Raw genomic sequence first — 24,838 nt, forward strand, 5'->3', positions numbered from 1 at the left:
CGGATTCATTCAAAATGGGGGAACCTTGAAAAAATATTTTTTTAAACCATCAGAATACTGATTCTCAGACAGTAGAATTGGGGGAGCTTGGGAGGTGTGACGAGACGGGGAAGAGGCGTGGCCTCCCCCCTCATTATTTATGTCGAGTAACGAACCCCATTGAAGTCAATGGGAAACTCGAGCATTTTTGCAGGGGACCCAAGTCCGGTAGAGGGAAGGTCGTGTGAAAACCTGAGAAAATGATGTAAACACCACGGAAATGGACAGGAAACCGCAGGGGCAGCATGCATGGATGCCTCTGAGGCTGCCTAATCGCACTATTACGCCAAATTATGGGCAACAGTATGGCAGTGATCACACAGTGAAGGATTAAAATAGAGGTAGTGTCAGACAGGGTACAGACACATACAGAAATCAGAAAATAGACTGGTGGTCACACTTTTTTTGGAGGCTGTGGTATACAATCTGGTGACTGCAGCTGTACACTGTCTGACACCCCCTTAAAGAGTATGTACCATCAGGTATATCCTCTTTAATCTGACCTGTGGATAAGAACGGCGCCATTCTATGCACTGGCCGGGGCTGAAGCACTGGAGACAGGCTGGCCAGACCGCCTCCTAAGCTTCAGCTCCGGCCCGATACCCGTACATAGAACGGCGCGGTACACGGGAACCGGGCCGCAGATCGAAAAACTGACCGTGACAGTGCCGATCTATCCACGGGTCAGATTAAAGAGGATGTACCTTAAGGTACATCCTCTTCAAACAGGGCAATTATCAGTGAGCTTGGATATGCAGTGAAGTTCTATGCAGGTGTACTACAAATCCCAGCAATACAATCTACACCAGCAGCACCACCAGCCACAAAATAATAAAAGAGTACTGAGCACTTCTTAGGGGTCTGTATGCAACACCTAATGTCCCCTTTCTGCCAGCAGCCGATCACCACAGTGTGCTGCTGGAATCGTGCTAGCTGCACTGCAGGTCCCAGCCAGCAGTCTAGTAATAACAAAAAAATAACGATTTGAAGCCCTTACAAGGGCTGTTTGGTTGTTTCACCAGTATTCCCTGTCTACTGGAACACTAATTCCCTCCCTATCGCTCTCCCTGACCAGCAGCAGCTCTGTCCCTAATCTCTTCCAGCATATGTCTAAAGCAAGCACTGCCGGCCGAGATTTTTATATGGCAGGGTCATCTGATCTGGCCAACCAATCGCTGCTATCGACATGTACGGGTCCCATGTGATCGCAGGATGTACCAAAGAGTCTCCTGCATCTTGATTGGCTGAGAAATAGCGCCCAAACTTACAGGAAACGGATGATGAGATTTCCTTGAGTATCGCGAGATTCTTGTCCGAGTAACGAGTACCATCAAGTACCCTAATGCTCGATCGAGTACCAAGCTCGGACGAGCATGCTCACTCATCACTACTGAGCTGTGATTGGTTCCTACATGCAGTTTACACCAGTCTATCTTACCAATCTCTTTTACGCCCTTTGATAAATCTCACCCTTTGTATGTCTTTTTTTTTTCTGGGATGTGAAGTGAACAATAATCTGCAATTTTGCTCATTGCTGTTTTTTGCACCTATGCCGTTTACCCACAAAATAACAAAAAATGCAACAGCTCGCCACTAATGGCAAGACACAGACACAATACAGATATGAAAATCACTAAAAGCAGCCCCCCCCCCCCAACTGCTATAAAAATCTCCATAAAAATAATGAGGCTTTTGGTTACCATTGCAAACAATGTGTACCCAGGGCCGGCATCACCACAGAGCTTACCCGGGCAAGTGGTTGGGGCCCAGAGAGGGAGAGGGGCCCGGTTTTCTGATGTTCAGCCTGCTCACTGTAGTGAAGGGTGAGAACTGAACATCAGAAGACACAGGAGATGGAGCAGGAGCTGCACAGAGAGAGAAAAGGGATAAGGACCCGATCACATGACCTAAAGGTCCTCAACCTTACAATGTGGAGAGCAGCCCGGCAAAGAGGAAGAGGGAGAAGACTGTCAGTGTCAGTCAGTCAGTGTCTCTGTCAATAATGTATGTTTGTATATGTTAGTGGTGTCTGAGGGGCCCGCTGAGGCTCTGTCGCCTGAGGGCCCACAAAAGAGCCAGCCCTGTGTCTACCTGAGTTCCAACAATTCCACATGCCACCTCTGACCATGTCAGGAACTGTCCAGAGCAGTAGCAAATCCCTTTAGAAAACCTCTCCTGCTCTCCAGACTGGAAAGAATACACCACTTCCTGCAGGACATACGGCAGAAGGTAAGTACTGGAAGACTTTAGATTTTTTAACCCTTTGAGGACCAAGCCCAAAATGACCCAGTGGACTGCGCAAATTTAAATTTTTGTGTTTTCGTTTTTCCCTCCTCCCCTTCTAAGAGCTCCAGCACTTTCAGTTTTATTTCTACAGGGCCATGTGGGGGCTTGTTTTTTACAGGGGTAGTTGTACTTTGTAATGGCATCTTTCATTCTACCATAAAATGTATAACCAGCAGAGCGCCAATCGGACCGCAAAGAGGAAGGTGAGAGACCTCCGGCGGTCCGTTAAAACCATTGGGACGTACCGGTACGTCGAAAGTCGTCTAGGAGCTAATAGAAGTAAATTACCAATCTCTATCACTTTCTGGCACCAGTTGATTTAAAAAAAAATTGAGGAACAACCCCTTTAAGATGATACATACTCTATTGGTGCCAATAACATTTAATTGCACCATAAGTGACCTTAATCTTTTTTTTATATATAACAATGGGGAATACTGTATTCAACTGCCATCTCCAGACTCAACACAAGCCAAAGATTTTAATGGGTTAAAAAATTCAAACTGATGAAAAATTTTCCTGCGTCATCATCAATGCAATGTCTGTCCGATGGGATGAAGAAGATGCCCAGCAGCAGCAGCTCTATCTAACGTATAATACCACAATTTCCTATTTTTTATCATTGACACGTACAGGAAGCTGAGCTTCAGGGAAGCGTTATACATAAGGCGGTGAAACAGTTCCTCACCGCTTACTGACGGGATAGTCTGTGCACAGCTGTACTCTCATGTATCAGGTAACTTTATACTGAACTATTAGGTAGCTGCTTCTGATAACATTAGGGGGCTTATACTGTATTCTGGGGGTATATACTGTATATATCAGTTTGTGTAGTTAACATATTAACTGTGTTATCCAGGGGTAGGGAACCTTGGCTCTCCAGCTGTTGCAAAACTACAACTTCCACCATGCCTGGACAGCCGAAGGCTGTCCAGGCATGGTGGAAGTTGTAGTTTTGCAACAGCTGGAGAGCCAAGGTTCCCTACCACTGGTGCAATCCAAGGATAACGATAAACCTTTAGCATTGATGGTACCTGTACATGGACACCACAGACCCAACAATACGACTGTTTGTCCAGATACTGTATCCCCATTCTCTTCTTGTAGTAGTATTATATGCGTTAGATTTGGCCACGTTTCAGGACTACTATGCAATAGTATTTAGAGTTGTCACTAGACACGGTCACTCTGATATGATTTAGCTGTTGTGTTTCTAATATCTTGATATGAATAGTGCGGATACTTGTGAAGTTCCGTCTCTGATATGGTGGTTGCCGGACAGGAAACATAAGTTCCTACATCGCAGCAGCCTCTCCGGGTCCCTTCTTTAAGATGTTTTGTGAGAGGATAAGGATTTCCTTTGTGCTATTAATAAAACACCTCTATATTACTCTTCTTAGAAGGTTACTCGATGGTCACCAGCGCCAAAACAACAGACCCTACAATCCCCTGGTTGCATAAATTTTCATGCCCCGTAATAGATATACTTTTGTTCTATTGCGGCAGGTTAGGGCCACATAGCGAGAATTGGTCACGTCTAAGATGTAAGGTTGTGGTATCGCTCTGACTGTTCTAACAATGTTACTTTGTAGACGTGTTGCAGCCAAGCATCACCGTGCAGCCTGAACCTCAATGCTTTTCAATTTTGCTCTGACTAATCCAGTCCAAGACATTGCTTTTCCAAATTTAGCCACAACGTCTTTATTTTGGCCATTTTATTTTATTTTTTGGATCATCATCATTTTGGCGCCAAAATATGTCTGTTTTATGCAAATTATGGCCGTAATCTGCATAAAACATTTTGGCCACATTTTGGTTCCAAAATGATGGACGTCCAAAAAAATGAGAACCACAAAATGGCCAAAAAAAGACATTGTGGGAATATAGTCATTGGTGTAATAGTGGAGATCTCACTGAAACAAGCACTCTCTGCTTATAATAGATTATTGTTACAGAACTGTAAAGGTTTGTTAATATATGTCTTGTGGTTAGAGATGAGCGTTGCAAGATTCGCGATGTCAATTCACACAGATTTGTTAAGAAATTCCCAAAAAACGTGGCGGCAGCACATGGTGCTGCGTCACTGGGTGGGAAAAAGGGATTAACCATAATCCCTTGCACCTGTCCAATCAGCTGCAGGCCCCTCTGTGATGTCAGCACCTCCCCCTCTATATGAGAAGGTTCAATAATGGAGGTGGCCAGTCGGCTGTGTGTGCAGGAGAGAACAGGATGGCAGCAGGCAGTTACAGCAGAGCAGGGTGAGACTAACAGAGTGATATAGAGACAGAGAGGAGAGACTAACAGAGCGATATAGAGACAGAGAGGAGAGGAGAGACTAACAGAGCGATATAGGGACATATAGGAGAGGAGAGACTAACAGAGCGATATAGGGACAGATAGAAGAGGAGAGACTAACAGAGCGATATAGGGACAGATAGGAGAGGAAAGACTAACAGAGCGATATAGGGACAGATAGGAGAGGATAGGAGGGATAATTGTGGGTGATTTTTTGTTATTGCTGCCAACCCAGTGTCCAATTTACCAAGTAATTGGGTACGTATAAGAATTCACTGGGACCAATGAAGACACAGTCCATATTGCTCACTCACTGGGCACTGCAAACTCCTATGGAATTATACCAATTTTCAGTGAATGGAGCGTGCGCCTTACATACTGTAACCAGTGCTCACACTCCACTCCTGTTCTAAAGATTTGTGAAAGTTTCACTTTACGCCGCTCATTTACCAATTTCCACTGCTGTCCTTGGAGAAAATAGATGTTACGCAGCTGTTCCACCGATGACCACTGCTGGCCATGGCAGAAATTGGATGATTGACAGGCTGACATTTTTTTAAATTGTGATTTTCCAATTTTTGACACACTTTTATAAGAACAGTACAATGTTCCATTGATTCTAATGGAGCCACGTTACAGAGGGGCGGGGGTTTGTCACACTGGGGGCGGCCCGGCCCACCTCCAGTGCTTCAGCCCGAGGCAGTGCTTGGTATTTCATCGGTGCAGAGCGCGGAAACCAGGCCGTGCTTCAAAAAAAGGCCCGTGACTCCGGCATCCTGCGCCGTTCAATTCAAGTGACTGTACCTGATGGTACCTTCGCTTTAGGGTGTGTTGACACTATAGAATCCGCGCGGATAAGTTCCGACAGATTCCGTTGCTCGTACCCGCTTGCGGCAGCGTGCCTCTCCGCCGGCTCGATAGATACCATTTTATGGCCGGGCCGATTCCGCTGTCTGCCAAAAGAAGTGACATGTCAGTTTTTTCAGTGGAAGACGGAACCCGCCTGTGCATGGAATGGTGTCTTTTGCACGGGCGAAGAGGCGCGCTGCCATGAACGGGAACAAGCGACGTAATCCGCCAAAACTTAACCGTGCTGTTTCCGTAGTGTGAACCCACCCATAAACTGGAATTAACCAGATGGCACTGTAGGAACAGTGGTGGTGAGTGTGCATTATATGGGCATAAAAGCCAAGTTCTTGTTTAAAGTACAGAAAATAATCTCGAATTGTTGTTCATTTACCCCTTTGCAGAATCACACGATGGATCAGATGATCGAAGCAGGTGGATTTCGAGCCAGCATATCTGATGAAATGGAGTATCCCGAAATCACAACAACAAAGGTGATATCAGCCATTGTCTTACTCATCACATCCCTGTTCGGACTGGTCATGAACACTCTCTACATCTGGGTCTTAAAATTCAGGATGAGTCAAAGTGTCAACACCACTTGGTTCTTCCACCTTATTATCACCAATTTTATTTTTACCCTAAATATGCCACTGTTGGCGGTGTATGTGCTAAGAAACCCTCTTTGGGTTTTTGGGACCATTCTGTGTAAGCTGAATAATACAGTGATTGATTCCTGCGTCCTCGCTGCGGTCTTCTTCCTTACAGCTATCAGCCTTGAACGTTTCTTCTTGGTCTATCACCCACTATGGTACCGACAGCACATGAATCTTCGTTGGGCTTCCATCATCTGCTTTTCTATGTGGGGGTTGGCCATCTTGAGTAGCTCACCATTCATAATGCTTTGTCATGTAGAACATTATGGCAACATCACGGTTTGCTGTTCAGAATTAAAATTTCCTAGCCTAGAAGGCAACCCACAAAAACTTGACCTGGCAACCGAATGGGGCTTCTTCGGGTTCCGCTTTGCTATGAGTTTCGTTATACCGTTTGGGCTCTTGAGTGTTTGTTATCTTCTAATCGGATTCAAAATTAGAAGCGACCATCTTGCCAAGTCCACAAAGCCATATAAACTGATTTTAGTAGTGGTGGTCTCGTTTTTCATCTGTTGGGCCCCTTACCATATTCGCAACGGAATGCTTGTGGAAAAAGGCCGATTTCCCGAGGAGGTTTTACAGGTACTGATAGTCCTATGTACCTGCTTTTCTTGTGTGAACTCCTGCCTCACCCCCATACTTTATCTCTTCATCGTGGATAGTTTTAATAAGGAGTTCAGGAAATCTGTACAACTTCTCATCGGCAAAGTTTTCAGGTAAGATATCTCCATCAGATTTGTCCACAGTAATGTATTGCATGTTGATGTGAACAGGGCTTACTACATGTTATCAAATAAAGTGGCACTGTATACATCCTCCAGATCACTGCCTTTAGAGGACTGTCACGGTTGGCCAAAGTTGCAAAAATATTTAACACAATTCTGTACCCATTGATCCACCCCCTCAAACCACTGGTACTGATCATTAGATGATGTGAAGTCCTTTCCCAGATGCCTTTTTTAAAATTCTCCCGGTACTGTCATTTAATTGAAAAATCATCTTTTATTCTTTATCAGCGGAATCATAGAGGCGGGACCTAGGGCATCGGTGCCCAAGGCCTGCGCCGCCTCTATGGTTATATTCTCCGCCTCTGGTAACGCCCCATAATCCTGACCTGTGTTCTTCAATGGTTTCTATGGAGAAAAACAGTCTAGAGTGCAACCGCACTTGTGCTTCACAAATGATGGCTCCCGAATGCTGGGAAAGAAGACGGTGTAATGAGACAATAGTTTGGAACAAGAAGCCTGTCTGTGTGTCTGTGTAACTGTGCTATCTCTATGATGCATGCAGAATGATAAATAGCTGTTGAAAAGCTAAGGGGACATTACCAGGGATGGAGAACACGATCAGAGAGGCAGCGCAGGCCTAGGGCATGGACATTCTTGGCCCCGACTCCCTGACAACGCTGACAACTAAAAGAAGCCAGGAGGATTTTGAAAAAAACATCTGGGAAGGACTAATCTTATGTATCTCATCCATCGATTGGTACCAGTAGCTTGGGTTGGGGGGGGGGGGTTGCTCAGTGGGTACAGCTTCACTTTAAACTTTACAAGTTTAGTTTAATAATTTTAAGGCCAGGTCTGAAGACACCATATACCAGGTAGGTTGTATCTAAATACAAAAATATTCTATTTATATAATAGTAGACCTCATCCCACAAAAAACAAGCCCTCACAAAACCCGATTGGTGAGCAATTGGAAAACGTGTGGTGGTGGGGTCAAAATGCTCAATAAATGCTGATTTTAGTAAATTTTATATAAATCACACTACCCCTCGCCCCCCGATACATTCTTGGAGGGATTTGATTTCCAAAATTGGGTCTTTTGGACAGGTGAATGTGTGTGTGACAATGGGGTTATCCAGCTTTAGAAAAACATGGCCACTTTTATTTGACTCTTGTCTCTAATTCAGGTGTAGTTTGTAATTAAGTTCCAGTCACATTGAACGGAGTTGCAAAACCTGCACCCAAACGGGAAACAAGAGTGTTGCTGTCTCTGGAAGAAAGTGGCCATGTTTTTCTAATGCTGGATAATCCCATAAAAAATGTGCTGTTAAACTTCTAAACTTATCTTCGCTCATGGAGATGTTATGGCGCCAAAATACAAAAATATCAACAGAAATGTCAGATAACACTGGATGCCGATACCATCTGACTTTTTGCGAATTTTTTTTTAGATGTGTATAATAACCGACATTATGCTCTTAAAGGGGTATTTACAAGTGGTCGCAAAAAAATTGCTGTGCTGGTTGTTTTATGCATTTTGATTTAATCACATGAATGTAGATAAAGAGGATATTACATTTTTATAGATTATTATAGATTTTACGATAAACTGAAAGCTGCCAGTAATAAGGACAATTGATCATGCAAAAAAAAAAAAAAAAGATAAATATGACTTAAATTTAAGTTATGTCTCCTTAGAAGGTGAAATTAAAGATGGTATTGGGTTAGATACCAGGGGTTTAAATAAGCTCATAACTAGATAGGGCTATTTAAACTCTTTTGTGATTATGCTAATGACTGAAGTGCCCAGTGGGTATTCCCCAACACAGCAAGGTAAGGGTACTATTACATGGGCCGATGGGGGCCAAATCAACGATCGTTTACTGGGCCTATTATACGGCCCGATAATCGTTTTGCAAAGTCCGCATGGACATTGTTACCAATGTCCTTGCAGTCCTTGCCCAAACAGTATACATTACCCATCCATGCTCCAGGGCTCCTTTTGCGCTCTGCTTCCTCCTGGGAAGAACTTTGAAGCTGCAGTGCGCGGGACCTGGGAGGAAGCAAAGTGCAGGAGAAGCCCCGGCGCGTGGATGGCAATGTATACTGTTTGTCGAATTGTCAGCCGCCAGCCATGCATCGCTATTACACGCAGCGATGTACGATCGGCGCCTAATGATTTTAGATTTGGGCTTAAAGAAACGATCAGCCAATGGTCGTTTCATTGGCTGATCATTCTTTCTATTATGCGGAGCGATAATCAGGCCGATTCGGCCGATTATCGATCCGTGCAATAGGGCCCTAAGACTAGCCCATGCCCTCTGTTTCCCCAGCCTGTCACTAGATAATGACGGCATTGGCTGGACTTGCCTGGACCCTCATCGATAGAGAGAACTATGGAGGTAAAAAAAAAAATATATGTCCAAAACTCTGGTAAGAATCCCTATCTAGCTATGTGCTTTTTTTTTTTTTTTTACCCCTGTTTTAAGCCGTCAGGTCCACTTTATAAGGGCTCCTTGTATTAATGACTGGTGCTATGAGAAGTCCTGTGGATGGTGCAAGATGGTCAGGCAACTCAACAAGCCAACGTCTTACTGCTCACAAAAGACCTAAAGGGATTTTCGTTTTAAAACTGACTTGTCTCCTATGTACAGCATAGGGAAGAATTAAGAGATTGCAGGGTCTCCCTCCCACCTATATGCCCCCCAGCAACCTCCGGATCTCCCCCCGCTCCTTTGTTTGAATAGATAGAGCCAGGGGTCAGCACGTGACTTGTGTCTCTATTCATTCTCTATGGAGTGGCTGGAGAAAGTCAAGTACAGCACTAACGCTGGATAACCCCTTTAAATTCACACATTCACCCACCCAAAAGACCCCAGAAGCTGGAGCACGGACCCCCTGTGAGATCTCTTGTGTGCTACCTTGCAATGAGCCGGGAAGTGACACATTCAATTGTGCACTGCTCCTAACTCTAACTAGCACCAAGACCCCGACCGATCAAAACTTTTGTGACATTTATTTTCTTTTAAGGGACGGCAACACATTAAAGAGTTGATGATGAACTAGATTTGCTTTCAAAAAGTTCTTCAATCCACTAGAGGGTGCTGTCTACTCTTGCTAGTTCCATTATCTACAAGCATTTCTTCCTTTGGTTACAGTAAGAGTATGCGCTCGCAACCAAAGATCTTGAAGACTAAAGGCCCTATTACACAAAGATCGGAAATATTTGGCCAATAATTGGCCATTGCGACCGATAATTGCTTTGTGTAATAAAAGGCAATGATCAGCCGACAAGATCAATGTCGGCTGATCGTTGTCTTTTAACAATGAGCGGGGAATAAGGAGCAAATGAGTGCTGACCTGACAGGTCGGTGCTCGCTGGCTCCCGCAGATCACTCCGTGTATTAGGGGCATTATCATCTACAAGATTAGCAGAGAATCAGATTGGATCTGAGTATAAGAAAGAGGGACATATGATTCCCGGACATATGATTCCATGATACCCATATACCCATATCATGAACGCTTACAGTCCCTTACCAATAGGTGACGGGAGCCACATAAAGTCCCCTTGTCCATACAGGGACAAATAGGAGAGAAGGGAACCCTCCTGGGCTATATACCATTGACCCAGTTGAGTTTTCAAAGGGGTTATCCAGCGAGGGGGCTATTTTGGGATCTGGGGAGGAGGTGGCTGAGAGAAAAGACGTCCACTCACCTCCCCGGATCCAGCGGCGGGTCCCGTATCTCGGCGCTACGGTCCCCGATTCCCGGTGTAGCAGGCCAGATTAACCCCTGTCCAGATTATACCTGGGTATAAAGTGGCCTAGGCCAGAGTATACCCCGGGGTATAAAATAACCTAGGCCAGAGTATACCCTGGGGTAAAAAAATAGCCTAGGCCAAATTATACCCTTCCAGGCCAGAATATACCCCGGGGTATAAAATGGCCTAGGCCAGAGTATACCCTGGGGTATAAAATAACCTAGGCCAGAGTATACCCCGGGGTAAAAAATAGCCTAGGCCAAATTTATACCCCTCCAGGCCAGAATATACCCCAGGGTATAAAATGGCCTAGGCCAGAATATACCCTGGGGTATAAAATAGCCTAGACCAAACTATACCCGGTGTGTAACATAGCCTAGGCCAAAGTATACTCATCCAGGCCAGAATATATCCATCTAATGTCGAACCAGGCCACAGTATACCCCGGGGGATAAACTCTATACCTGGGGGTGTAAAACAGCAGAGGCCATGCTATATCTCTCCGGGCCATAATGTTATTACTTCACTGGTTTTCTCACTCCTGGTCCAGACAACAGTAAACACCAGGGCATATATTTTCATACCCAGGGGTGTAATATAGCCTAGGCTATACTAAAAACCTGGGGACAGTCTAGCCCAGGCCACAATATACCCAGCCAGACTATATCCCTTCAAGTTATCATGTCACTGGTTTTCTCAATTCTGACCCAGCCTACAGTATACCAGAGGATATATTCTATACCAGGGGTGTAAAATAGCCTAGGCCAGAATATATCCCACCAGGTCATAATGTTATCACTTCACTGGTTTTTCACTTTATCTCCAATTTATTTATTTTTTTTTTTTAATCATACTCGGACACACAGCTGCTTCCTCTGGTTGGGATATACAGTACAGTGCTTACATTGAGCTGACAGTAGGTGGCGCTGTCCCATCACTACCTCATCTGCACCGGAGGTTTTTATGGGCTGTACAAAATTTTACGGTTGTTGCACAAAAATCATCATTAGACGCCTTAATACATCTTGCTAAATTTATTGCACAATTTATGCGTTTTTTGCAGTCAATTTTTTCTCAGCCTTGTTTGCAACAAAACAAAAAAAAAGGATTGAAAAACGGATCAAAACGCATCTTTTTTTAGTGTACACAAAAATACGGTCAACCACAGTAAAAAAAAAAAAAAAAAGGATGCATTTTTATCCGTTTTTTATTTATAGAATAGAAAAACTGATTATGGAAAAAATGATCAAAATGGAGGCACACAAACCCTTCCTTTTATTCTCATGCATTTTGCAAAAAACTAATGGGGAAAAAAATGGACTGCAATTCGGGATGGTCCAAACCGAGTTCGGTTCGGGTTCGTACGAACCCGAACCCTCGGTAATGATTCCCGCTGTCTGCCCGCTCCGTGGAGCCGGCAGATCCAGCGGGAGGACCGCCTGGAAAACTGGGATACAGCCATAGCCATAGGCTGTATTCCAGTTTTCCAGGCGTTACTCCCGCTGGATCCGAGCGGGCAGACAGCGGGAATCTGCTGCCGAGCGTTGGGGTTCATACGAACCCGAACCTCGGCAGGTTCGGACCATCCCTAACTGCAATAACACAGTGTGAACCCAATCTAAAACAGCTTGGCTACAAAGCTATGCTAGGGTAGAATTTTGCGCAAAAAAATAAAAAATTGCACTTGACAAATCGAATGAAAACTAGTTAATAGAACAACCCCCCTCCCTCTTGCATACATGTCATTTCTTTGAGCGGAGAGGGGAGAAAGCGGACACCTTCACTCCTTCACTCACAGTGAGACACTGAGCACGGGGGGATTCTGCGGCGGAGCGCTCCGCCGCAGAATTCCGACGTTCTTGCTCAGTGTGAACGGGGCCTATGGGGGACGCAAACAATCAGATTCCACCTTTCATTCCTCACAGACTCTTTGGAAAATGAAAGGTGAATTGGTTGAGAGGGACAACTGAGCCAGTTTCACCTAACACCATGGGGGAGATTTATCAAACATGGTGTGAAGTGAATCTGTCTCAGTTGCCCCCGGCAACCAATCAGATTCCACCTTTCATTTTCCAAAGAGTCTGTGAGGAATGAAAGGTGGAATCTGATTGGTTGCTAGGGGCAACGGGGCCTGTTTTACTTTACACCATGTTTGATATATCTCCTCCTATGTGTTTAGATTTTTAGCTTCTCACCTAACTCAGCAGACAAAGCCGAATCCCCAATAAAATGTTAAAAAATGAAGTATTTCTTGTGTATTTCACTCACTGCTGATGATTTCATGGGGGTATAAAATGGCCTGAGGGGGTATGAATTGGCCTAGGCTGAAATATACCCCGGGGTATAAAATAGCCTAGGCCAAAATATACCTGTGGTATAATTTAGCCTAGGCCATTTTAACCCCGGGTATAGTCTGGGCTGGGGGTATACTCTGGCCTGTTACACTGGCTGCTTCCTGGTGTCTGGCGCCGGCTCGAGACGTGACTTCTCAAGTCCACTCAGGCAGTCAGTGACAGAGGCGGGATCCGAGACGCCACGCCTCGAGCCCGCGTCAGACACCAGGAAGCGGCCAGGGACCGGAACGCAGCAATACGGGGCCCGCTGCTGGATCCGAGGAGGTGAGTGGCCGTCTTTTCTCTCAGCCACCTCCTCCCCGGCCAGATCCCAAAATAGCCCCCACGCTGGAGTACCCCTTTAAGCCCCTGGATAAGTTCTAGCACTGAAATACCAGATGTAAACTAAAATCTACGTAAGGAAGTCTTTATCCTGGTTTGTTCGGAGAACTCTTATTGAAGATGTTTCAGGACCTATCCATGGGGCTTCTTTATTTCTGCAATCTAAATTCTCATCTGAACTTGAGCAAGGAGAGAGGGTGATGGTGAAGCATGTTTTGGAGTCTTCGAGAAGTCCAGTTCACTTAAAGGGGTTATCCAGCGCTACAAAAACATGGCCACTTTTCCCCCTACTGTTGTCTCCAGTTCAGGGGCAGTTTGCAATTAAGTTCCATTTACTTCAATGGAACTGAGTTTTAAAACCCCACCCAAAAAGGAGACAACAGTAGGGGGAAATTGGCCATGTTTTTGTAGCGCTGGATAACCCCTTTAAGGTACACATAATATAGGTCAGAAGTAGAGATTATCGAACAGCAGAAAATCTTAGGTTCTATAGAACTCGAACCTTCCGCATTTGATTCCTGATGCCTTCCCGTTCCGTGGGAAGGAGGAGACAACCCAAGTATTGCCTGGAATTCTGGGATGCACCCTATTACCTAGGCTGAATCCCAGAATTCTAGGCGGTACCAGGGCTGTCTCCTCCTTTCCCATGGACCAGGAAGGCATCGGGAATCAAATGCGGAAGGTTCCACAAGGTTGGAGTTCTATATAACCTAAGATTTCCCGATGTTCGATCATCTCTACACGTGACATGTGACCTGGTGACCTGCGTAGCAATACTTGTTTATTGAAAAGAGAAAAGCAGAACTTGGTTTTAGTGATAAGTTTTCTAGAATTGAGAATGAAACAGAAGATATGGGAACCCAGGGCAACATCAGGTGATGTCTACACTCCCGGTCGGTCATGGTTATATGTATTTATGTAATGATGTAATGATGTTATTACAGTGCTGTCTTTACATCACGTGGGGGGTTTCTAGTCTGAATAGGGTGTTAGTAATAAGAACGTGCAACGTTACTAAAGACTAATACTTAAAGGGGAAATCCAGCAATTTTTTATTCTTTCAAATGAACTTGTGTCAGAAAGTTATATAGATTTGTAATTTACTTCTATTTAAAAATGTCAAGTCTTCCAGTACTTATCAGTTGCTGTATGTTCTGTAGGAAGTGGAATTTTCTTTCCAGTCTGACACAGTGCTCTCTGCTGCCACCTCTGTCCATGTCAGGAACTGTCCAGAACTGGAGAGGTTTTCTATGGGGATTTTCTCCTGCTCTGGACAGTTCCTGACATGGACAGAAGTGGCAGCAGAGAGCACTGTGTCAGACTAGAGAGAACACACCACTTCCTGCAGGACATACAGCAGCTGATAAGTACTGAGATTTTTTTTTTTTTAAGTAAGTTACAAATCTCTGGCACTTGCTATGACCAGTTGATTTAAATTTTAATTTTTGTAAACAACCCCTTTAACTTTCACGTGGAGCTGGTGACAGCTTATGTCCAGCCTCTTGTGGTTATGCTCCTTCCGTCTCTAAAGTGTGATCATTTTAAACTGAACTGACACATTGTAACAAACCCTCCACAGTATCTTCGGACTAGATAAAGACTAGATCCCAGCTAAACAAATGAAAGCACAATGTTTTTTTGAAGGTTGCATAACTTTTTACTCGGCAATGACTAAGTTTAAGTCCATTATGTATATCAAAACTTCTGACACATGATACGCCACACAGTCACAGGAGAGGAAGCCTGGGAACTACAGACTTCTAACCGCTTGATGGAAAATGAATTGATCATTTGAATTTCCATCTATATTCTTTGGGGGATGTTCACATGAGACGTTGTGTGCTTGCAGTAGGTATACATCACAATACCACTATACCCGTATTCTGCCAAATGTCCTGGCAATGTGCCTAATGTATACCTAATGTCCTCTACTTATGACTTCATTTGGTCTTTTTTACACTGGAAATTGTTTGACTTGTGGGACACAAAAAGTCTACCACACTTTTGTGTTACTTCAGTATGTTTGATCTATTGAAGCCTATGGCCATGCCGCAGACACACAGTGGTATGTGTCAGAATATGGGTGGTAGGTGCACACTCCTACAGTTTTTTTCCACCCTACATTTTGTTTGCATAAGGCATTAGTGTGAACAGTGGTGTTGCTGCCATGTAGGCAGACCATGCAACTGCTATGGGGCCCGGGCCCCCCTGGCAGAGTGTGGCCTGCTTCCATGGTATGGTGCTCAAAGTGGCCCTCACAGCGGAGCAATCACACCAGTCCCCTTATGTATGGCGCTCACAGACCACCCTTCCTCCCCAAGATGGCGCTAAGGGCATCCTGAGAAAGCTGCTCTTAAAAAGGGGGGGGGGGGGGGGGGGGGGTCTCTTACATAGACTACCCCCTAGGCACTAGAATTAATTTTTAAATTTAATTTAATTTTATTGATTTTTTTTACATTTTATGTGTGTGATCACGGCTGCCTGTCATTATCCCCGGCTCCTAGGAGATAATAATGTATGTGGAGCTGATCACACTGAAGCAGCCCCTCACACATTAAAACCCCATCAATGCCGGGTCGTATATACCTACTGCCCCGGGCATCAGCAGTGGGAACATATATAGCCACATGGCTGACTTGAAGGGGTTAATAATAATTGGGGTGGAGCAGGATAGGTGTTAGGTGTTAGTATAGGTTTGACTGTCATCTAAACATAGCTTCAGCATCTTGCTGATGTGGATGGTTGTGGTATATAGGAACTTTTCACACCTTTATCTTATATCATAATGAGGTTTTTTTTATTCTTGGAACAAGATCAACAAAAAATAGTAATTCCTCTTTGTGAAGGTTAAGAGATGTTGAGTGCAAAGCAGAGGCGTAGCTTATCCTGCAAAGATTCAGTTTGGTAACCCCCCCACCCCACGCCACCCCACACTACCTCACACTACCTCACGCTCACTCTCACCAAATACCACGGCAACACCTGCTGATGAGATATTATGCTCTGTGCCCCCTTAAAGTGATATAATTCTCTGTGTCCCCTTATTGAGATACAACACATTGTGGCCCCTTAATAACTTATACTTTGATCCCATTCAATCATAGTGCAGTGTGCCACCATATTATATTTCACTGTGTCCCCCTTATTAACTTATAATGTACTGTGCCCCCTTTATACACTGTGGCCACTCCTTAACCCCTTCGTGACCAAGCAGTTTTTTTCATTGCTGCCTTCCAAGTGCTGTAACCTTTTTATTTTTTAGTCGATATACCTATATGAGGGCTTGTTTTTTGCGGGACAAGTTGTCCTTTTTATTGCTTCCTTTTGGTACATATGACTTTTTGATTGCATTGTTTACCCTATTTTTCTGAGGCGAATACCGCTTCTTTGACACAGCGCCGCACAAATAGAAGATATATTTTACACAAATGACAACACCAGGAGGCAAACAGACCTCGGGAAAGGACATGTATCGACCTCAGCAATGCAACACCTGCCCACAGATTTGCTTTAAACTTGCAGTTTGCAAATACATTAATGTGGAAAATTTGCCCCCTTCTCCTGATAATGCTGCTTTTTACCCCCTATTACTGACAGCTCGTTGTCTTAGTTACCGGCCACTGCTCTGCTACCGACCACTGAGCCGCTCTGGCTGGTGTACAGTATATATAGATGTCAACAGTGGGAAGAAAAAGAGCTGGAGATGCAGACAAGTTTGCTACATCAATTTATTTATAAAAATATTTTACTTAACGAGTCTTAAAAGTATAACTATATTAGTTGAAAAAGGAATGTCCCTTTAATGCACTATGCCCCTCCTCCTTGTGGCATAATGCACTGTGCCCCTCCTTAATGGTGTATAATGCGCTGTGTCCCCTTTAATTTAATACACTGTTGCCCCTTTAGTGAGATATCATTCCCTGTGCCCCCTTGTTAAAGAGTTATAATGCACTGTGCCCCCCTTCCTAATGAGGTGTAATGCACTGTGCCCCCTTCCTAATGAGGTATAATGTACTGTGCCCCCTTCCTAATGAGGTAATGTACTGTGCCCCCTTCCTAATGAGGTGTAATGTGCTGTGCCCCCTTCCTAATGAGGCATAATGCACTGTGCCCCCTTCCTAATGAGGTGTAATGTGCTGTGCCCCCTTCCTAATGAGGCATAATGCACTGTGCCCCCTTCCTAATGAGGCATAATGCACTGTGCCCCCTTCCTAATGAGGCATAATGCACTGTGCCCCCCTTCGTAATTAGGTATAATGCACTGTGCCCCCCCTTCCTAATAAGGCATAATGCACTGTGCCCCCCTTCCTAATGAGGTATAATGTACTGTGCCCCCTTCCTAATGAGGTATAATGCACTGTGCCCCCTTCCTAATGAGGTATAATGCACTGTACCCCCTTCTTAATGAGGTATAATGCACTGTGCCCCCTTCCTAATGAGGTATAATGTACTGTGCCCCCCTTCCTAATGAGGCATAATGCACTGTGCTCCCTTCCTAATGAGGCATAATGCACTGTGCCCCCCTTCGTAATTAGGTATAATGCACTGTGCCCCCCTTCCTAATAAGGCATAATGCACTGTGCCCCCCTTCCTAATGAGGTATAATGTACTGTGCCCCCCTTCCTAATGAGGCATAATGCACTGTGCCCCCCTTCCTAATGAGGTATAATGCACTGTGCCCCCTTCCTAATGAGGCATAATGCACTGTGCCCCCTTCTTAATGAGGTATAATGTACTGTGCCCCCCTTCCTAATGAGGTATAATGCACTGAGCCCCCTTCCTAATGAGGCATAATGCATTGTGCCCCCTTCCTAATGAGGTATAATGTACTGTGCCCCCTTCCTAATGAGGTGTAATGCACTGTGCCCCCCTTCCTAATGAGGTATAATGTACTGTGCCCCCCTTCCTAATGAGGTATAATGCACTGAGCCCCCTTCCTAATGAGGCATAATGCACTGTGCCCCCCTTCCTAATGAGGTATAATGCACTGTGTCCCTTTCCTAATGAGGTATAATGTACTGTGCCCCCTTCCTAATGAGGTGTAATGCACTGTGCCCCCCTTCCTAATGAGGTATAATGTACTGTGCCCCCCTTCCTAATGAGGTATAATGCACTGAGCCCCCTTCCTAATGAGGCATAATGCACTGTGCCCCCTTCCTAATGAGGTATAATGTACTGTGCCCACTTCCTAATGAGGTATAATGTACTGTGCCCCCTTCCTAATAAGGTATAATGTACTGTGCCCCCTTCCTAATGAGGTATAATGTACTGTGCCCCCTTCCTAATGAGGTGTAATGCACTGTGCCCCCCTTCCTAATGAGGTATAATGTACTGTGCCCCCCTTCCTAATGAGGTATAATGCACTGAGCCCCCTTCCTAATGAGGTATAATGCACTGTGCCCCCTTCCTAATGAGGTATAATGTACTGTGCCCCCTTCCTAATGAGGTATAATGTACTGTGCCCCCCTTCCTAATGAGGTATAATGCACTGAGCCCCCTTCCTAATGAGGCATAATGCACTGTGCCCCCTTCCTAATGAGGTATAATGTACTGTGCCCACTTCCTAATGAGGTATAATGTACTGTGCCCCCTTCCTAATAAGGTATAATGTACTGTGCCCCCTTCCTAATGAGGTATAATGTACTGTGCCCCCTTCCTAATGAGGTGTAATGCACTGTGCCCCCCTTCCTAATGAGGTATAATGTACTGTGCCCCCCTTCCTAATGAGGTATAATGCACTGAGCCCCCTTCCTAATGAGGCATAATGCACTGTGCCCCCTTCCTAATGAGGTATAATGTACTGTGCCCACTTCCTAATGAGGTATAATGCACTGTGCCCCCTTCCTAATGAGGTATAATGCACTGTGCCCCCTTCCTAATGAGGTATAATGCACTGTGCCCCCTTCTTAATCAAGTATAATGCACTGTGTCCCCTTCCTAATGAGGTATAATGCACTGTGCCCCCTTCCTAATGAGGTATAATGCACTGTGACCCCTTCCTAATGAGGTATAATGCACTGTGCCCCCCTTCCTAATGAGGTATAATGCACTGTGCCCCCTTCCTAATGAGGTATAATGCACTGTGCCCCTTATTACCTGCCTCCTGGCAGTGTAAAGCTTAAAGGGGATTGCTAAACTATGACTTTTTTTGTGTTTTTTTTTTTAACTCATTCCAATAATAAAGACATGACTTTGCTGACCTAGTCCTAGTCTACACAGCAAAGCTGATAAGTGATCTACAGAGAACAGAATGTGATTATTTTATATATATATATATATATATATATATATATATATTTATTTCCCCCCCCCCCCCACCTTATGGCATATCCCTGATTATATTGTTTTCATTTGTACTATAAGAATTAGTTTATGATACAACATTTTGGATATGAATCACAATCATATGGGATTTTATGTTGCAATTTTGGAGCCTGAATTGGTGATTATGTGACTGAATAATAAAGGATTTGGGGCTTCTGGGAACATGAACATGTGATTATGTGGCTGCTCAGTGTTGGGAACCTGAAGGACATTTTGCACGTGGAGAATCAGATCACTCATTTTGTTCATATTGAAACTTTGAACAGTTTGTTCTCCGTGGTTTCATCCCATGGCTGGAAATGATGATAATGACACAGACAGCACAGTATACATGTGTATACACAGGGATTACTAGTGCTAAATCACCTTTTTTTTATTAACTTTTGATCTCATGGGGTATTTTCCATCCATTGTCTTTAATTCTACTGAATTTGTCTGAAATATAGAAGGAAGTGAATTTGCAAATGGCCCGTTTTGTGTATACAGCTCCCTTTCCGACCATGTTACAGATTCAGATAAAACATTTATAATCCGATCTTTTCATCTGATAAAGAAGCAATCCCACGTTTTTTCCCCTCACCATCCCTAATGCCACAGTGCCATCTGTTTCATTCCAGCACAGCTGCATCCACGTGTTATATTACTTTAGCTGAGTCATGTGACCAGCAGTCAGGGCACCAGAAAATGACATGTGTTTATATGTTTAAAGGGGTTTTTCGGTGTGGGAAAACTTTTTATCTGCGTACCTATGCTTACCGCTCCTCCAGTGTCCTCCTGCAGTGTCTCCACGTCTTACGCTAAACGCTTCCACCGACAGCTCCGAAACAGACTCCTTTCAGCTGGGCTGAGATTGGCTGAGCGGGCTGTGACTCCCAAGTTCGTCTGAGAAGTAGGGGCGCCTTAGGGGTGGCTTAGGAAAAACAAATGGCACTAACTTACCTCTGCCGGTGCCGGTGATCCTCCATCTGACTGGTGATCCACCACCGCCTCCGGGATCTCCTCTGCTGCCGACGTCACAACGTCAGTGACTGGGGCAGGAGGCCACTCCAGTCCATCATTGTCTGAGCGGGCTGTCCATCAGCTGGGTCGGGCATTTTCACAACTTAGGGGAAAATGGCTTTTGGCAGGGGTGCCAGACATTCTGGCACAGCAATTCGTGGGCACGGGGAGAGGTAAGTGGTGTTCCCTTTCATCCCCCTCCTGCCCCCCTGCCCCTGCTGGATTAGAAAAAAAAATTCTGGACTTCTATTTCAAATAAGAAAATGCATCAAAACTGCATTTAGTGTGAACTGACACCACCCCACTTATAAGTGTCAGCAGTTTAGGTGGTTGGAATCTAGTAAGGTGATCAGATCAACAAGTGATTAAACGTAGGCAGCATTTTAGCAGGGAAATAGGAATCAATATGGCTAAAACCCATGCCTGGCATTGGCACATCAGCTAAAACTGGTCAGCACAAGGCTCACACAATAACCTCTATATAATAATACGCTATGCTGCACTATATAGGATAAATAAATAATAGTTATCCTAGAGTGCCCCCTTAATAGACCACAGTCACCATTTCCTGTATACTCAATCAGTTAGGGCTGGGCTTATTCAGAGTTTGTGGCGTGTAATTTATATGATACATCCTCTTTGGAAAAGAGAACCAGACTTTGTGTTACTCGAGGAGGACACATACAATGGGGAGAAGGCAGTAGGTACAGATAGCCCTGAAGGACTGGCCGGTAAGGCTTCCGATATATCTTGTAAGGTGCATCATAATGGCTGCAATGGAGGTTTTCAATGTACGTTTTTTTGAGAAATGTTGTCGCTTTGTATATACCTGTGTCCTGTAGGGGTAAGGTACCAGTAGATTCTGGGGGAAATCTAGGGTTTAATATGGGTTATCGATGCAGACATGAGAGCTGTGAGTTTGGGGGCCTAGTGTGTCAAAGGGGGAAATTTCTAAAAATTTCAATAGGCAAAGCAGTAAGCCATGTAGATGTACATAGAATTATAGGATGGGTTGTATATTCGTAAGGTTGGGTTCACATTACGTTTTTTTCAACCGTTTTTTTGCAAAAATGGATGAAAAACTGATGAAAGAAAACGGATGCAAGTGTGTGCATCCGTTTTGATCCGTTTTTCCATGGACTTCCATTATAAAAAAAAAAAGGATCAAAACCGGTCGACCTCATTTTTGTGTCCGTTAAAAAGAAGGATCCATTTTGATCCTTTTTTTTTATAATGGAAGTCAACGGAAAAACGGATTAAAACGGATGCACACAATTGCATTCGTTTTTTTTCATCAGTTTTTCTTGCAAAAAAATGAATTGCAAAAACGTAGTGTCAACCCAGGCTAGGACTACATCTCCAAGCCTTCTAGGACATATTACGCTTTCTGTTAGCTCAGAAAAAATTCGGGATTTGGATGTAAAGTTACAAGCAACTTAAAATATATCCATAAAAGTGTGCAAAGGTTTGTGTGTGCATATTGTGGATTTGGTCTTAGTTGTGGATGTAGGTAGTAACAGGGATTAAGGTAGTCACTCTTCCAGGGGTTTTACTGGATTTATAGATAGTTGAAAGGGATTATCCGAGGGATAGATACATAGGTAAATGGTAATAACGTCCTGGTCCTGTATCAATCATTATTATTGGTGTAATGGATGATGGGGCTTCGGGTTCTAACGTTCTTGCCTCAGCGAGCTTGTATGATACATCTGTCTATGCACAAATTTGGAATAATCTATTAATTAAGCTCAGCAGGACAAGTAATGGCCATCAGGGACTACCTTGGTATCATCTAGGTAATAAATTCTATAAGATACTGTAGAGTAGACCTTTTTTTAAGTGAATGTACCACTAGATGCATTGCTTTATGTTTTTTACATAAGCATATCGGCACCGGCACGGGAATGCCATTGCCGTGGTCTTTTTTGTGAACCGCTGCCCGGTTCACGTGCACAGCGTTGGTCTATTCCCGAGCACCGGCCCGGCATAAAGTGGGACGAGCTCCCTTCCCCTCAGTGACATCCATTGGATCCATTAATTCTATTGGACCCACGTCACAGAGGGGAGGGGGTTTCGTCACACTGGAGTGGGCGGGCTCGACACCAGTGCTTCATACCGGGTCAGTGCTCAGGAATAGACCGTCACTGTGGGCGGGAATCGGGCAACAAAGATTTGTAGTCAAACAACTGAACAATACTAGGGAGAAGACAGGAATAAAGTCAAAAAAACAAAATGGCATACAAGGAACACCTATAGGAGTGATTAGTGGGACTCAATTTCCCCTTTGGGGAAAGCCTTGAATACTATCAGGAGAAGTGTGGTGGGAGGAGGAGGCATGGGTGAGGCTACATGGGTGAAATGTAACCTTGTGGAAATATCTGCCAGAAGGTGCACAACAATGGTGATGGCGGACCACCGGAGATTTTATTATATGTTGCCACTTTTAATGCGGAGAGAATTTACTGATGTTTTATTCGTCTTGTAGGACACAATGACCCTTAACATTTCATCGAGCTTTCATTTCAACACAAGCGAAGGATTAAGCCATCGGACCATTTCAGCCGTCACGCTGACGTCAGCGATATTCTTGCTCATCACCTTTGTGTTTGGATTGGTCACTAATACTTTATATCTCTGGGTCCTCACCTTCAGGACTAGAAGAAGCGTCAACTCAACTTGGTTTTTCCATCTTATTTTGGGCAATCTCCTTTTTACCCTCTCCATTCCGTTTCTCACCGTTTTTACTATTATGAAGCCGCATTGGGTATTTGGACTCTTTATGTGCAAAATTATCAACTCGATCATTTCTCTAGACATGTATCTAATGGTATTCGTCCTCATAGTGATCAGCATTGACCGATACTTCTTGGTTTTTCACCCAATCTGGTACAGGAGGTACATGAAACCAAAGTATGCTACCGTTATCTGCCTGTTTTTGTGGTCTTTGGCTCTTCTCTTCACCCTTCCTTACTTTCTCTTCCGGCAAGTCAAATACGAGAATAACATTACTATCTGTTACAATGACTATACCGTCTCTGGACAGTGGGATGAGCGGCGAGTAAAGTGGATTATGTTCACCACCCGGTTGTTTTTGGGGTTGATCATCCCTTTGGTAATCATTACAATGTGTTATTTGAGAATCATGATCAAGATAAGCAAAGAAAAACTGGTGAGGTCCAACAAACCCTACAGGGTAATCTGTATCGCCATTGTGTCGTTCTTTGTCTCCTGGACACCCTATCATGTATGGTATGGGATGAGTGCCGAGCACGGCCGCTTCTCTGACAGTCTCCTGAATGTCCTGCAAATGCTGACAATTTGTCTCACTTGCTTCAACAGTTGTTTCACTCCAATACTTTACCTGTTCACTGTGGAGAACTTTAAAACCATGTTCAGAAGGTCCCTTCTGGATTTCATCGAGTTAGTCTTTAACGAAACCATCAGCTCGGCCAACCGGAGTCTCGATGAAAAGAAAGAACAACAATCTCTTTCGAAGGATGAGAAGAGTTAGGACGTGCCTTGTGTGGCTGTATGTTTGGGCACTGTATGGCAGTATTATTTGATCACTGTTGGACGTTGTTGGACAGTGTATTATGTTGGTGTTTTATTTATGGAGTCATATTAGCATCTGGTATTGGACATGGAAGCACAACCTTTCATATTCCTTCACACCTTATCCAGTTCACTACTTGTAATATATGTATATATTTTATTTCCTGTATCTGTATCATGTGTTATTGCCTTTTTAAATAACCCCCGACTAAAAGGGGAATTCCACCTAATCTTAGAGTGGTGTGTCTGTGTCTTTAACCAGGGGATTCTGGGACATAGAGTTGGGTGGAAATACGCACGGGCTTAATAAAGCAGCGTGTGCAAAAGCAGAGGGAAGCTATCCTCTAAGCTCATGTAGGAGAGGCGTTCAGTTCTAGTAGCTCAACACAGAGTATATCTTTTTGCAATCTTTGCTTATCGCCTCAGTATACAGTATCTAGAATAAAAAAGGAAGTATATTTAGCACATTTTATCGCTGCTTATAATGTAGCTTTCTGCATTTACTGTATACTAATACAATACTACCCCAACAATACTACCTCTAACCAGTGACCGTGTAGTGTTAGGTACCAGTGTTATGGTATAAAGGAGCCCTGTACCCTGTATAAGTGATTACAGTTACATCTGAAGACTCACAGCTGATTTCGTCTTTGATTGGAGTCATCACTTTCCCTTTAC

General features: G+C 44.1%; 2 protein-coding genes across 4 annotated transcripts; both read left to right on the forward strand.

Moving 5' to 3' along the window:
• Positions 1 to 3,018: 3,018 nt before the first annotated feature.
• Positions 3,019 to 24,361, forward strand: LOC138769360 (probable G-protein coupled receptor 33). 3 transcript variants are annotated; one of them, XM_069947775.1, is made up of 3 exons: positions 3,019 to 3,061; positions 5,871 to 6,838; positions 23,094 to 24,361. In XM_069947775.1, exon 3 carries the CDS (start codon positions 23,100 to 23,102, stop codon positions 24,117 to 24,119), a length of 1,020 nt encoding a protein of 339 aa, XP_069803876.1. In that variant the 5' UTR covers positions 3,019 to 3,061; positions 5,871 to 6,838; positions 23,094 to 23,099; the 3' UTR covers positions 24,120 to 24,361. The 3 variants fall into 3 exon arrangements, with proteins under 3 accessions (XP_069803876.1, XP_069803877.1, XP_069803878.1); XM_069947776.1 differs by lacking the exons at positions 3,019 to 3,061; positions 5,871 to 6,838 and adding an exon at positions 21,265 to 21,339; XM_069947777.1 differs by lacking the exons at positions 3,019 to 3,061; positions 5,871 to 6,838 and adding an exon at positions 21,286 to 21,360.
• On the forward strand, positions 5,880 to 6,842 carry LOC138768769 (probable G-protein coupled receptor 33). Its single transcript, XM_069946727.1, has one exon. It carries the CDS (start codon positions 5,880 to 5,882, stop codon positions 6,840 to 6,842), a length of 963 nt encoding a protein of 320 aa, XP_069802828.1.
• Positions 24,362 to 24,838: the final 477 nt, after the last annotated feature.

This window comes from Dendropsophus ebraccatus, chromosome 12 (assembly GCF_027789765.1).
Source record: "Dendropsophus ebraccatus isolate aDenEbr1 chromosome 12, aDenEbr1.pat, whole genome shotgun sequence".
Taxonomy (NCBI): Eukaryota; Metazoa; Chordata; class Amphibia; order Anura; family Hylidae; genus Dendropsophus; species Dendropsophus ebraccatus.